This window comes from Peromyscus leucopus, chromosome 18, assembly GCF_004664715.2.
Source record: "Peromyscus leucopus breed LL Stock chromosome 18, UCI_PerLeu_2.1, whole genome shotgun sequence".
Lineage (NCBI taxonomy): Eukaryota > Metazoa > Chordata > Mammalia > Rodentia > Cricetidae > Peromyscus > Peromyscus leucopus.
Window position 1 is genome coordinate 2276083 of NC_051078.1, and position 14536 is coordinate 2290618.

At 49.3% G+C, this 14536-nt stretch overlaps 1 protein-coding gene across 4 annotated transcripts in view; it reads left to right on the top strand.

Annotated features, from left to right (window-relative positions):
• Rbms2 (RNA binding motif single stranded interacting protein 2) overlaps positions 1-14536 on the top strand; it is a 55161-nt gene that overhangs the window by 34701 nt on the left and 5924 nt on the right. For 3 of the 4 annotated variants that reach the window (XM_037196677.1, XM_037196675.1, XM_037196678.1), the window contains 8 exons: positions 1346-1404; positions 2145-2236; positions 4854-5011; positions 12092-12171; positions 12267-12376; positions 12602-12648; positions 12769-12862; positions 14304-14378. In XM_037196677.1, the coding sequence (XP_037052572.1) occupies positions 1346-1404; positions 2145-2236; positions 4854-5011; positions 12092-12171; positions 12267-12376; positions 12602-12648; positions 12769-12862; positions 14304-14378 (715 nt within the window). The remainder of the gene's footprint in view (positions 1-1345; positions 1405-2144; positions 2237-4853; positions 5012-12091; positions 12172-12266; positions 12377-12601; positions 12649-12768; positions 12863-14303; positions 14379-14536) is intronic. The other variant, XM_037196676.1, reaches the window with a different exon arrangement.

Consider the following 14536-nt stretch of genomic DNA (forward strand, 5'->3'; position numbering starts at 1 on the left):
CAACCATCTGTAATGAAATCTGATACCCTCTTCTGGTGTTCAGGCAAATATGCAGACAGAACATTGTATACATAATAAATAAATCTTAAAAAAAAAAAGAAAAGAAAAGTAGAATCAAGGTGCTATCCAGGCATGGTGGTGCACACCTTTAATCCTATCACTCAAGGAGCAGAAGCAGGAGGATCTCTGTGAGTTCGAGGCCAGCCTGGTCTACAGAGTGAGTTCTAAGACAGCCAGGGCTACACAGAGAAACCCTGTCTCAAAAAAAAAAAAAAAAAAAAAAAAGAATCATTTCTGTTCCTTAAGGAATTCTGCCTGGAGTTCCGCCCTTACGTGCTTTAAGTGGGTGTGGCCAAGCTTGTTTTCCCCCTCCCCCCCACATTCCTAGCTAAAGGAGATGATTGTGTTCCCATTGCAGTGACTTTTTTCAAGTGGTGCCTTTGAGGGGTTAGGGTGATGTGAAGGACAATGTGACAGTTGATCTCAATGATGTAATTAGATAGAGAAGCCCTGCGTGGTAGTTACTCTCCTCTTTGTGGTGACAGAAAGGGATTTGTGAAGAAGGGTCTGTCTGGCCAGTTTGAGGGACACGGCCCATCGTGGCCGGGAGGACACTGATGTCAGCCAAGGGCAGCCAGGTGGGGCTGCGCTGTGAAGTCCTGGCTGCCCGTTCCGTCCAGTGCAGCGCCACCTCCTGAAACAGGGTCATTAGCTAGGAACCAAGTGTTCAGCCACAGGACGTGTGGGGACATTTCCATGGAAACCACACCAGCCTGGAGATTACCGAAGTACACGTCTGGGTATGACAGGGATAGTTTTCCAGGGAGATAAAACTGAAGCAGGGAAATCTTCCCTGAATATAGGTGAGTCCCTCCCATAGATGGGGTGGGGGTGGGGGTAAGATGGAACAGAGGGGAAAGGGAGGAGACTCACGTATTTTCCCTCCCTCCCTTTCCCATGCTGTGAGTTTCTTCATCCTCTCTGCCATGATGGCTGAAGCCACGAACCAGAAGAAATCTTTTCTCCCTTAAAAAGTATTTATGACAGGCATTTTGTCACAGTGATGAAAACTAACACAATTGGCTTTTTGGGGAGAGGGGAGAAAGCTATATATATAGGTCTGGTTGGCTTGGAACTCGCTCTGTAGACCAGGCTGGCCTGGAACTCACAGAGATCCTCCTGCTTCTGTTTCCTGAGCGCTGGGTTTAAAGGCGTGCGCCACCACCGCCCGCATGCCCTGTTACTTTACTCTGTGTAGCCTAGGTGTGCGCCACCATGCCAGGCTCTTTGTCCCGTTCTCAATCCCTGTCCTCAGCTCATCGCTTTGCATTTTCCTTCCCTTTAGATATGGCAAGATTGTCTCCACCAAGGCCATACTGGACAAGACCACAAACAAGTGCAAAGGTGAGAAGCATCTGCCCGCTGCCTGCCCGAGGGGAGAGGCCATCCTCCGCCTCTGCCTCCTGCTGCGGGGGCGTCTGAGCGCCGCTGCCGGGGAGGAGGTGGGAGGATTTGGGGCCTGAAGATCCATAGGTGACCAGAAAGCCAGAGCTGAGAACGCTGTTGGGGACAGCCAGCCAGAAGCCTGCATGGAGCTCCCTCTGGTGGCTGGAGCTCACTCCGGCCCACGTTGTCTGCCTGGGTGGGAAGGGGATGCAGGAGAGACTGTCTCTACTTGTCCTTGTAAACCGGACAGGCCAGTCGGTTTCTCTTCCAGTTGCGGAGGGGTTTGAGCATTTCCAGGTGGAGCTGGAAGAACAGCGGGATGGGCAGGGACGGGCCGCTTCCATCGGGCACTGCCTGCCCGGCTGTGTCTCTCCCGGCCCAGCATTTCTGGGGGCTGTCTAGAGAAGAGATGGGGGGCCTTTAGGAGTGCACGCGGCCCCGGATTTCATACGTCGGGTCTGAAGCCCCAGGTTTTTAATGAGAAGGAGAAAGGCAGATACACAAGGACTCCATTTCCTTTGGTGCTCTTCGCCAGACCTGACCTCTGGGTGAGGGGTCGCCTGGAAACTTTTAATTTCTCTTTCTCCCCGCTACATCTCTCTCACGGACTATAACTCCTCCTCTGTCTCCTGAAAAGCCCGGGCCTCGTTCCTCTCCCACACACCCCAGCTCCCCGTGACGCTGTTCCCCTGTTCCAGGCTATGGCTTTGTGGACTTCGACAGTCCCTCAGCAGCGCAGAAGGCTGTGACCGCCCTGAAAGCCAGCGGTGTGCAGGCACAGATGGCTAAGGTGAGGACGCCCACGCCAGCTTTCCCGGGGTTACGGTCAGCACCGAAGTTCCAGGGTGGGGCCTCTCGGTGCTTCCGAGTATGAAGTTGATGAGCAAGGATTGTCTATGGTGGGTGTGTGCGCGTGCGTGCGTGCGTGCGTGCGTGCGTGTGTATGTATGCGTGCATGTGTGTGTGTGTGTCTATGTATGTGTGCATGTGTGTGTTTGTATATGTATGTGTGTGTATATGTGTATGTATGTATGTGTGCATGTGCATGTGTGTGTTTGTATATGTATGTGTGTGCGTGTGCATGCAGCTTGGAGCTACCTGATGTGGGTGATGGCAACTGGACTCAGGTCCTCTCCAGAATGTGCTCTTGACCACAGAGCCATCTTTCTGGTATTTCTGGAAGCATCTGGACAGAGACCGAGGTCTACTGGAGCTGCGGGGCAACCGCCCTTTGTGTGGCGGACAGGAGGGCCAGGCCTCTCGCATTCCGGCTGCCTCCCTGCCCCGCCCGGGCCCCACTTTCCTAGGACAGATGGTTATGGTTTTGCAACATTCTCTGAAGAAGGCAGCTGTGCAGCTCGGGTTCTGAAGAATGCTTTACATGGCCTGCCGGACTCCCATAGGGCAGGGAGTGAGCTGGGAGAGGGCTGGGGGAAGGGGAGGAAGCTAGAACTGAGCCTCTTGCTTAGTGCTCCCTGGAGCTGCGAGTGTCAATCACTAGAAAGCTAGAAGCCTTTCTCGAATCCCTCCAGCAGGGGAGGACAGTTCCCTTGCCTTGCTGAGGCATCTCAAATACTTTGAAGAGCCTGATAAGGCAGCCATTCCTGGAACTAGAGTTACAGTGGGTTGTGTGTCCCCATGTAGGTACAGGGGATAGAACCCAGGTCCTGTGGAAGGGCAGCCAGTGCTCTTAACCGCTGAGCCACCTCTCCAGCCCCAAGACAGCCATTCTCTTCTCTAATGGTTAAGGGTATGATGGCTCAGGCCTCTGATCCCAGTCCTTGGGAGGCAGAGGATCGCAGAGAGTTCCAGGACAGCCTAGGATAGAGTGCGAACTAGTCTCGGGAGAAAGAAAGAAAGAAAGAAAGAAAGAAAGAAAGAAAGAAAGAAAGAAAGAAAGAAAGGAAGGAAGGAAGGAAGGAAGGAAGAAAGAAAGAGAGAAAGAGAGAACAGAGAGAGAAGAAGAAAGGAGAGAGAGAGGAAGAAAGAAAGAAGGAAGGAAGGGAGAGGGAGAGAGGAGCACTGGCTGTTTTCACAAAGGACCTGAGTCCAGTTCCCAGCACCCACCTGGTACCTTAAAACCATCCTAACTCAGTCCCAGGGGATCTCATACCTTCTCCTGGCCCCCACGAACACTGCCTACACATGGCACACAGACATGCATGCAGGCGAAAACACCCATAGCTGTAAGTAAGAACAAACCGATTTTAGAGAGAAGCAAAGGAAACAGACGTTATAGGATCAAGGTTAGGGGAACTACTGCCGAAGGCCAAGTAATGATTTACAGTCTTGAAAACACAGCTCTGGGGGCTGGCGTTGCGAACGTGCCTGTGATCACAGAGCTTGAGAGAAGGAGACAGAAGGATCAGGAATTCACGTTCATCCTTGGCTACACAGCAGCTTCCAAACCAGCCAGGACTACATTGTGAGACCCTGTCTCAAAACACAGCCACACATGCGCATATACATGGAGAAAAAAACAAAACACCAGGCCTGGGTGCTGGAGAGATGGCTCAGAGCACTGGCTGCTCTTCCAGAGGACCCAGGTTCAATTCCTAGCAACCACATGGAAGCTCACAACTGTCTGTAATTTCAGGATCCAACACCCTCCAACAGACATACATGCAGGCAAAACATCAGTGCATACTAAATAAAAATAAATAAATTATTTCAAAAACAAAAACACAAAAAACCAGCCCTGGGGCAGAATTGCCACTGTGCATTCCGCCGTATGGGGACACCAGCCCCTATCCCTGACCTCACGCCCCCTCCCAATGCAGCCTCTCACTTTAGCCTTGGGCTCCCGGGAGACTAGACCTTGAGGTAAACCACTGAGCAGCAGTACACCTGGCCCTCTCTCTGTTTCTTCCTCCCTCTTCCCTTCCACTCACAAAGGACCAGGCATTCCCACGTAGACAAGTCTGCTGTGGTGGAAGGGAGGGAGAGAAAGAATGCAGAACTATGGAGTTGACGAGGCAGTCTGAGGGAATCTCGAATCCCTGGGCCAGGCTTAACAGGGCACAGACTCGGTTGGTGGCTTTATTACTGGATTGTACAGTAATAGACATAGTAATCACTGTAATTTTTCTTCCTGGGCTAGATATACGGTACATGATGATGGGATTGGCTGTTACAAACAGCTAAGATTCTCCTTGCTTGGAACCCTCTTAGTGTTTCTTTTCTCAAATGTCATTTATTTTTGGTCTTTCGATATGGGGTTTCTCCGTGCAGCCCTGGCTGTCCTGGAACTCGCTCCGTAGCCCAGGCTGGCCTCGAACTCACAGAGCTCCGCCCGCCTCTGCCTCCCGTCCATGACCACCTCTGGCTCAAATGTTACTTTGTACACGAGGCCGAGGGTGGAATGGGATGAAGATGTGAGCCTCACTTTTCACTTTTCATCTTCATAGCAACAGGAGCAAGACCCTACAAATCTATACATCTCAAACCTCCCCCTGTCGATGGATGAGCAAGAACTGGAGGGGATGCTGAAGCCGTTTGGCCAGGTTATCTCCACCCGGATCCTTCGAGACACTAGTGGGGCCAGCAGAGGGGTCGGCTTTGCCAGGTAAGAGAAGGTTAGGGGTGGTTAAAGAGAGAGAACTAGGGAAACAACACACACGTGCACACACGCGCACGCGCATGCGCACACACACACAAACGCACACACATGCAAACACAAACACACACACACACACAGACACACACAGGCACAGGCACACAGACAGACAGGTGCACACACGCACACACACATGGACACACACAGGCTCATAGACACACACACACACACACACACACACAAACACATAGACACATACACACAGGTCTTGTATAAGACCAGCCTCAATATTATGCATCCCAGGGGGCTCAGGAGAGAGAACTACTAACGGCGAGGACTATTTTCAGGAAATAGAATCTCAGCACACCGAGCTCTATAGTCCACTTGCTTTAATTCCTCTGGCACAACATCCTTTATACACAGCTTCAGTTCTGTTCTCGTGCCTAGCTCCTTTCTTGCCTGATTTCTCTCAATACTTATCTAAGTCCTATCTTAATTCTCTCGTCTTAATTCTGCCTCATCTAGGTCCTTTTCAGCTTGTTCTTCCTCATCTTGTTCTTCCCCATCTGGCTCTTCCTCATCTTCCATCTCATCCCTCTAGTACTCTCTTCTAGCCCTACAACCTAGTTCTTCCCCATCTCAGTTTGTTCCTCTCAAGTTCTTACCCACCTAGTTCTTCCATTCTCTTTTTTCTTCTCTGTCCCATGCCCTGGAAGTCCTGGTATATAAAGCCAGGCTTCCAGGGTCAAACCGAGGGGTGATAAGAGTCACATTGAGAGGCAATAACTGGCCGGGTGGTGGTGGCACACACCTTTAATCCCAGCACTCGGGAGGCAGAGGCAGGCGGATCTCTGTGAGTTCGAGGCCAGCCTGGGCTACCAAGTGAGTTCCAGGAAAAGGCGCAAAGCTACACAGAGAAACCCTGTCTTGAAAAACCAAAAAAGAAAAAAGAAAAAAAAAAAAAAAAAGAGAGGCAATAACTGTTAATTATCATTTGCAACCCCAAAGGGAAGTGACCAATGGGAAAATGAATTAACCAAAGGCTGAATTCGGGTAATATCTAAGAAGAGGGCTCTTATGTGCTCAACTATAGTCTTAAACGTGATTGGTAGAAAATGTTAAGAATTTATAAGTTGCTAGGTCAATGGGAGAAAATAAAACTGACTTCTTTTTTCCTGTGGCTCCTATCTGTCCAAGCTATCTGCCGTTTTTCTGCAGGGTGGGAGAAAGTGTGCTCAGTCTCTAGGCAGCCTGTGTACAGCTAGATGCCTCTGGTGATAGTTAAAGGGAGATCAGGAACTAGAGGTAAGGTTTGGGAAAGGAGGAAGTAAAGCTTAATTGGCACATCCGCCAGGCCTTCTCAAACAGGTAGCCCAGATGCTTAAGTCTGTTCTTAGAGAGTACAGAGGTATCTCTGATAAGGTACTTTCCTCCATCTGGGGATGGACCTGGCCGGATGCTGCCAATGATGATAATTATAGGGAGGCTTGAACTGGGGTTCTGGCTGAGCATAGCTGTCAGCGCAGAAGGTTATCTAAATATTCCTAGAAGTGGTTAGGTAAGGAGTTAGAGGTTTATAAAGTTAGTAAGGCTGTAAGAAAGGAGGGTCCGAGCTGAATTATGTAAAGTTATTACTAACATCCACCTGACCTAGGCGGTGTCTCCTTGTAGAATTTACCTTAAATCAGGAGACTTGCACGCGGACTGTTACTACTGCTAGTCCTTGAAAGTGGCCAAGGGAGATATCTGATTCCAGAGAAAGCCTTTCCTGAGGCTGTTCTCCAAATACCTGGAATGTGTATGTCCAGAGAGTGATCAGTCCACACTGTTAGCCCTTCTTAGGGAAAAGTCAATTGGGAAAACTATGAAGGCACACATGATTTTCATAACAGCTGATATATAACAAGCCAAATAACACCAGAAGCTCCTTGGAGCTTTGGCTTCTTCTGGAGGAATTCCCTGATCCCTCCAGGTAGTGACTTTGCCATAACCAACTGAGTTTTTATGACATATTCCTGTGGCCCGCAGCACACAGGCACGTAGACACAATCACACACATACACACACATACACACACACACACACACACACACACACACACACACACACTGCCTTTCCTCCCTGCACGGACCAAAATAATGATCAAAGATACTTGGTAAGAGCCAGCAGGGTGACTCAGCATGCACCGTGGCTGGTGCACACACACACACACACACACACACACACACACACACACACACACAATAAATATATAAAATGTAATAAAAATTCTAGGCATGCTCTGCCATGTCTCCCAGCTGTCCACACTTTGTGCTTTCCCCCACTGCCTCCTCCTAACCGAGACTGGACTCAGCACAGAGCTCTGGTCCTCACAGCAGCAGGACGGAGCGGAGGGTTTGCTCCACTTTTTAGATCTTTAGGGAGAGCAACCCTTGCAGTGACCGACCATCCGGATGTTGGCTATTGACAGGCCTTAGCTTCTCCTCTTCTCTAGGCTGCCCTCTTCTGGGCTCGTGTGTCACAGAGCTTCAGCGGATCCTAGCCTACCTAAAAAATAATTTTGCTTTTATTTATTTTAAGATTTCGTTCGGGTGCTGGCAAGGCGGCTTAGCAGGTAAAGGTGCTTGCTGCCGAGTCTGCCAACCTGAGATTGACCCCCAGGCTCATGTGGTCACGAGAGAGACTCTCGTAAGCCCCCTGACCCTGACTCACATGCCCATACACACACAAAATAAATATATGTTAAAAATTTCTGTAAAGACTTTTTTTTTTTTTTTTTTTTTTTTTTTTTAGCTAGACACAAACTTGCTCACAAACTCCAATACTCAGGAGACCAAAGAAGGAAAACCACTCACTGCAGGTTCAAAGCCAGTGTACGATAGCATAGGAAATGTTAAGTTAGCCAGGGCTACCTAGGTCTCAACCCTGTCTCAGAACAGACTGGCAATGTGGCTCAGTTGGTAGAGCGCTTGCCTTGCATGCAGGAAACCCCAGTTTGATCTCCAGCGTGGAATGAGATGGGTGTTTGGTGAAGTGTCTCCCGGTGTTCCCAGCACTTGAGATGTGGAGGCAGAAGGATCAAAAGTTCAAGGTCGGGCTGGAGAGATGGCTCAGAGGTTAAGAGCGCTGTCTGCTCTTCCAGAGGACCTGGGTTCAAGTCCCAGCACCCACATGGTGGCTCACAGCCATCTGCAATGAGATCTGGTGTGCAGACATACATGCAGTCAGAACACTGAATACATAATAAATAAAAGTTTAAGGTCAATTTGGGTTACAGGACACCCTGTCTTCAAAATAAAAAACAAAAGCCATGTTGGTATTGTATACTCCTGTAATCCCTGCGCTTGGAGGGCCTAGGCAGCAAAGTCAATTTTGAGGATCACCCTTTGTGTTTCAATCCCTTATCTGTTCATGAATACTCCCTTAGTCAGTGATTCAGACACTGGGAGTGAATTTGGGATGGTGGTCCACCCTGTAATCCTAACTAACATTTGGGAGATAGAGACAGGAGAATAGGGAGCCCTTGGACCACATGAGACCGTCTCAAAGAGCAAAACATCTTTCCACCCTCAGTTTTTTATTATCTATCTATCTATCTATCTATCTATCTATCTATCTATCTATCTATCTATCTATCTATCTATCCATCCATCCATCCATCCATCCATCCATCCATCCATCCATCCATCCATCCATCCATCCATCCATCTACTTAGTTATTATTTATTTATTAACTGAATAATAGAGGCTGTGGCTAGGAAAAATTTTTTAACAGGCTCAATCTGAGTAGCACCACCTAATGGCAGTTCCAGGTATTACAAGAGGAAAATTCACTGGGCTTGTGTTAATCGATTTTTGACGTACATTTTCTTTTTAATTTTAATTTGATTTCTTTAAATTTGAGACATGCTATGGTCTTGAGGTGAAGCCCAGTCTGGCTTTGAACTTGAGATCCTCTTGCCTCCGCCTCCTAAATACGGGAACTACAGACTTGGGCCAACATGCCACACTAGCTCTTCACTTTGGGGCCGATGTTCTCAGTTCATGGCGCCCTTAGTTAGCATAGCACTTTCCCCTCGGTACCAGAAGAAATATCCAGTGCGTTAAGTAATTAAATGGTCCGACAGTCTGGGGGCTGGGGCGGCGAGGATGAGCTAGGCTTGCACAAGTGTGTGGACCGGGGCGTCACACCTGGCTTTTCTGTGGGTGCTGGGGACTGAACGTGGATTACCAAGCGGGCCATCTCCGCACCCCTGTGCCTGTCTGTCGTCTGTGGAGTGCGGGCTGAAGCCCAGACTCAGTCACGCTAGGCTGCTAGGCGCAGTCTGCCACTGAGCTACATCCCCGACCTGTTTTTTCATTTTGTGACGGACGGCCCTCATTTCCTCTGTTGTTGTGATAAAATACCCCAACGAAAGACGACTTAGCAAAGAGGGTATTTCAACTCAAGGTTCTTGGTTATTATCCGTCTCAGGAAAGTCGGTGGGGACTCAGCTGGTCCGGTCACACCCACCGTCAAGACGAGAGGGCAGCTGGTGTGGATGCTTGCTGAAGTAGGTGGAGTTTAAGGCCGGGTCTGTAGAGTAAGTTCCAGGCTAAACAGGCGTACATAGAGAGACCCTGTCACAAACACCAAAACCCACAATGGAATGAATTCATGAACGCTCACCCGCCTGTCACACAGTTTACGGTCCCCTGCCTCGGGAATGGTGCCACCCACATGAGCTAATTGAAGACAGTCCCCCGGAGGCACTGAGACGACCCATGTGACTCTAGGTTGTATTAAGCTGACCATCACACAGGCCCCGAACTTACTCTGTAGTTGAGGTAGATTTTGAATCCCAACTCACCAGTAGCTGGGATTAAAGAACTGTCAGAATGTGTTTACTCATTTATATTTCTATTACGTTTTATTTATTTTGTGAGCGTGTGTGTGTGTGTGTGTGTGTGTGTGTGTGTGTGTGTGTGCCGTGGCAGGGGTGTGTAGGTCAGAGGACAACTTTTTTTTTTTTTTTTTTTTTTTTGGTTTTTCGAGACAGGGTTTCTCTGTGTAGCTTTGCGCCTCTCCTGGAACTCACTTGGTAGACCAGGCTGGCCTCGAACTCACAGAGATCCACCTGGCTCTGCCTCCCGAGTGCTGGGATTAAAGGCGTGCGCCACCACCGCCCGGCCAGAGGACAACTTTTAGGAATCAGTTTTCCTCTTGGACCATGCCGGCTCCGGGGATCAAACGCAGATCATTAGACCTGCAGGAGGCCTCATGTTAAGGCTAAGTGACGTTAGATTGGCAGGCTCCTCGACCCGCTGAGCATCTTGCCAGCCCCAGTGTAGAGCTACTGAAATCCCAGCACGTGAAGACTGAGGCCGTTGAGAGCGAACACAGGCCACATTCCAGAAAGATCCCATTCCAGAAAATCCCAAACAAGCAGGACCCGTGAAGTGATTGGGCCTGTGGGGACTGTGTCTAGTGTACAGGGGAGGGACACAGCGCTTTTCTGAGTGATCCGACAGCTGTGGGTGGTGAGTGGGCCGGCACCTACGTCATTTCTTTCCCAGCCCCCTCCCCCCAGCAGGAAGCTGCCATGGAGCAGGTCCTGACACGTCCCTGGCTATCACTATGGAGCATGAGCCCTCACCCCTTCAGAGAGTATTTATCAGTTGTTTGGGAAGAACCAGAGAGCACTAATGTGGAAGCCAGAGGACAGCTCCCAGGAGTCCATTCTCCTTTCGCTGTGTGGGTTCTGGGGTCACTTAGGCTATCAGGCTTGGCTGTAGTACCCACCCAGCCATCTCGCTGGCCTCATGAGCTCTTTACTACCAATCCTAACAATATGTCATAGATAGTTGGGCCTTGATAATTATCGCCAGAAATGGAAATAAATATCAACACAATCATAGCTTGTGCAGTTTCATCAAATAAATAATTAAAGCTTTTTTCACATTTATTTTTTATGGATAGGAGTCTTTTGCCTGCATGTATATATGTGCACCGAGTGTGAGTCGGTCGCCTTCAGGGGTCAGAAGAGGGCATCAGGTCCCCTAACTGGAGTTACAGTTGTTGTGAGCCGTCATGTGAGTGCCTAGAACAGAACCTGGGTCCTCTGCAAGAGCAAGAAGTACTGTTACCACTGAAGCATTTCTCCACCCCACCTCCTCCCTTGTTTTGAGACAGGGTCTCCCTGTAGCCCTGGCTGTCATGGAACTTGATAAATAGACCCAGGCTGGCCTCGAACTCTCAAGAGATCCACCTGCCTCTGCTTCTGGAGTGCTGGGATTAAAGGCACCGTGCTGGCACCATTAGGAATTTTTTTAGTTCAGTAGACACTTGGAAAAAAATTTTTTTTTTTTTTTTCCAGACAGGGTTTCTCTATTTAGTCCTGGCTGTCCTGGAACTCACTCTGTAGCCCAGGCTGGCCTCAAACTCAGAGATCCACCTGGCTCTGCCTCCCGAGTGCTGGGATAAAAGGCGTGTGCCACCACGGCCTGGTGACACTTGAAAGACATTTAAATTAATTTGTATTGTGTGTGCATCTGTGCGTGTTTGTGCGTTATGGCGCACGTGTCGAGGTCAGAAGACAACCATCAGGAGTTGGCTCTCTCCTAACACCGTGTGGTTCCAGCGATGGAACTCGGGTTGCTGGCCCTGTTGGCAGGTGCCTTTACCCGCGGAACCCTCTCATCAGCCCTCCATGAGGAACTTTACAGTAAAGGGCCAGGGAGGCGCTCAGTCAGCAGAGTGCGTGCTCGTCACAAGTGCATGCTGCCCTGGCTCAGTCCTCAGCGCGGCATAAAAGTCAGACATGGTGGAGAGTTTCTGCAAGGGCGACTCCCAGCGAGGCAGGAGTCTCGGAAGATCCAAGTCATCCTTAGATAGCTGAGGAGTACACACACACTCCGTCTTAAAAAAAAGATAAAAAAGGAAACACAGGTGCCTTGAAATGAACATATGTGGCGGAAACTCCTCTTCGTACCACGTGTAACTTCTTGAGCGTGCATGGGGCTAGGGACCCGGGTTCGCCCCAGTGAACGTGTGTAGAGCGCGTGTCCCGGGCAGGTGAGAGAGAGCCTTGGTCCTCCTGTGTTTCTTAGGATGGAGTCCACAGAGAAGTGTGAAGCCATCATCACCCACTTCAATGGGAAGTATCTTAAGACGCCCCCTGGAGTGGCAGGTGAGGGCTCCGGAACCCAGGCTGGGAGCCGCGGGAGGGGTGCGTGCCAAGTGCGGCCGTCCGTCCAGCGCCCGTCTGCTTTTGTCTCTCGACAGCACCGTCGGACCCCTTGCTTTGCAAGTTTGCCGATGGCGGGCCAAAGAAACGACAGCACCAAGGAAAATTTGTGCAGAACGGACGGGCCTGGCCAAGGAACGGGGACATGGTAGAAGGCTTTGGAGTGGGATGGGGATGGCCGCGCGCGCGCGCATGCGCGGCCCCGTTTGCGTGCGCCTAGGCGGCAAGCTTGAGGGCGGCTTCCGTGGCTGTGCCCTGCGGGTTGTGCCCTGATCTTCAGGGCAGTTTTGCGACCTGCACAGTTCCAGAAACCTGCAGTGGGACTCGTGGATGCTCTGGGCTCAAAATAAGAACCCTGTATTCTTCCTTATAGGGTGGCATGGCCGTGACGTATGACCCCACCGCAGCTCTTCAGAATGGGTAAGGGGGAAATGTCAGGGGCTCGTGTCCGGGCACTTGGGTGTTTGATTCCCAAATATCAGGTAGTGGAGGCGGCTCTGGTTTCGTGGGGTGTCTCACTGAACAAAGCTCTTTCCACAGGTTCTACCCCGCCCCTTACAGCCTCGCCCACAGCAGGATGCTCGCGCAGTCTGCGCTCTCCCCTTATCTTCCATCTCCCGTGTCTTCCTATCAGGTAAGGCACGGTGGTTTAAGTGAAGGAATATAAAGCTTTTCTATATTGTACACACGAAAAATGTTATGTAAAAGCATAACGTGATTTATGTGTGTATATAAATAGCATGTATTTCCTATATGTGTATATGCGCACACATACAGTGTATGTATGTGTATATCAACACTTTCAGAGGCATCGTCTTGAGCTGGTATGGTGGCGCACACCTTTAATCCCAGCACTTGGGAGGCAGAGACAGGTGGATCTCTGTGAGTTCGAGGCCAGCCTGGTATATATAGCAAGCTCCAGGACAGCCAGGGCTACATAATAGAGACCCTGCCTCAAAAAAAAAAAAAAAAAAAAAATCTTTCTCTATCACCACCCAAGTAAATGCATGTTTGATTCCTACTACATCTCACTTTCATGTGAATAAATACATATATATATATATATATATATATATATATATATATATATATATATATAAGGGACTTTGGGAGTAATTCGTTTTATAAAAACAGAACCACATTTAACATATATTAATTATTCTCACAACATCTTTAAGTCCTTTATGTGTATGAGTGTTTTGCTTCTATGGATGTATATGTATTTCATGTGTGCCTGGAACCCAAGGAGGTTAGGCATTGGATCCCCTGGGACTGGAGTTACAGATGCCTGGGAGCTACAATGAGGGTGGTGGGAACCGAGCTGGGGTCCTCGGGAGAGCAGCAAGGCTCTTAGCTGCTGGCCGAGCCATCCCCCAATACCTTTTTTTAAAATTCTATTTCTTGTCATCCCCCCCCCACCGTGTGTGTGTGTGTGTGTGTGTGTGTGTGTGTGTGTGTGTGTGTCAGAAGACAGCTTGTGGAAGGTTTTCTCCTTCTACTCTCTGGGTGGATTTAGATTTAGATTTGGTGGCAAATGCCTTTACCTGGTGAGCCTTACCTACCTTCACGACCCTTTGCCTACTTTTTGTTTGTTTGTTTGTTTTTTCAAGATAGGGTTTCTCCAGGAACTCACTTCATAGACCAGGCTGGCCTCCAACTCAGAGATCCGCCTGCCTCTGCCTTCTTAATGCTGGGATTAAAGGCGTGCGCCATCACCGCCTGGCCCTCTGCTTAGTTTTAACTGGGTTATCTGAGTTATAAGTTGCTAATATTTTGTAAACAGCTTGTTCTTTTCCTTTTGCTTTTTTAAGGTTTTTGAGACAGGGTCTCACTATGTAGCCCTGGCTGGCCAGAAATTCTCTATGTAGACCAGGTTGCCCTTGAACTCGGATTCACCTGCCTCTGCTTTCCAAGTGCTGGGATTAAAGGCGTGCCAGCCCCATGCCTGGAGAAAACAGCTTCTTCTTGATGTTTGTGTTCTGACGGGACATGCCAGTTTGTGGGGGACTTTGCTGAACATTCTTAGTCACTGAGCCTAGGCAGTTAACATTTTTATTTGTTTTTGCTTATATCAGAGAGTGACTCAGACATCTCTACAAGTACCTAACCCATCCTGGATGCAACACCAGTCGTACCTCATGCAGCCTTCAGTGAGTGTTCAGAAGTGGGCAGAAGCAAGAGAGACAATTTGATTTAAAGAAATGCAAAGGGCTTTGATAACACGGTCCTGTGGGCTGAGTTCTGGCTTCGTGCATCGTGCAACCCAACAGCCATCTAATTCCGTGATTTCTTAGACAAAAGCCTTTGC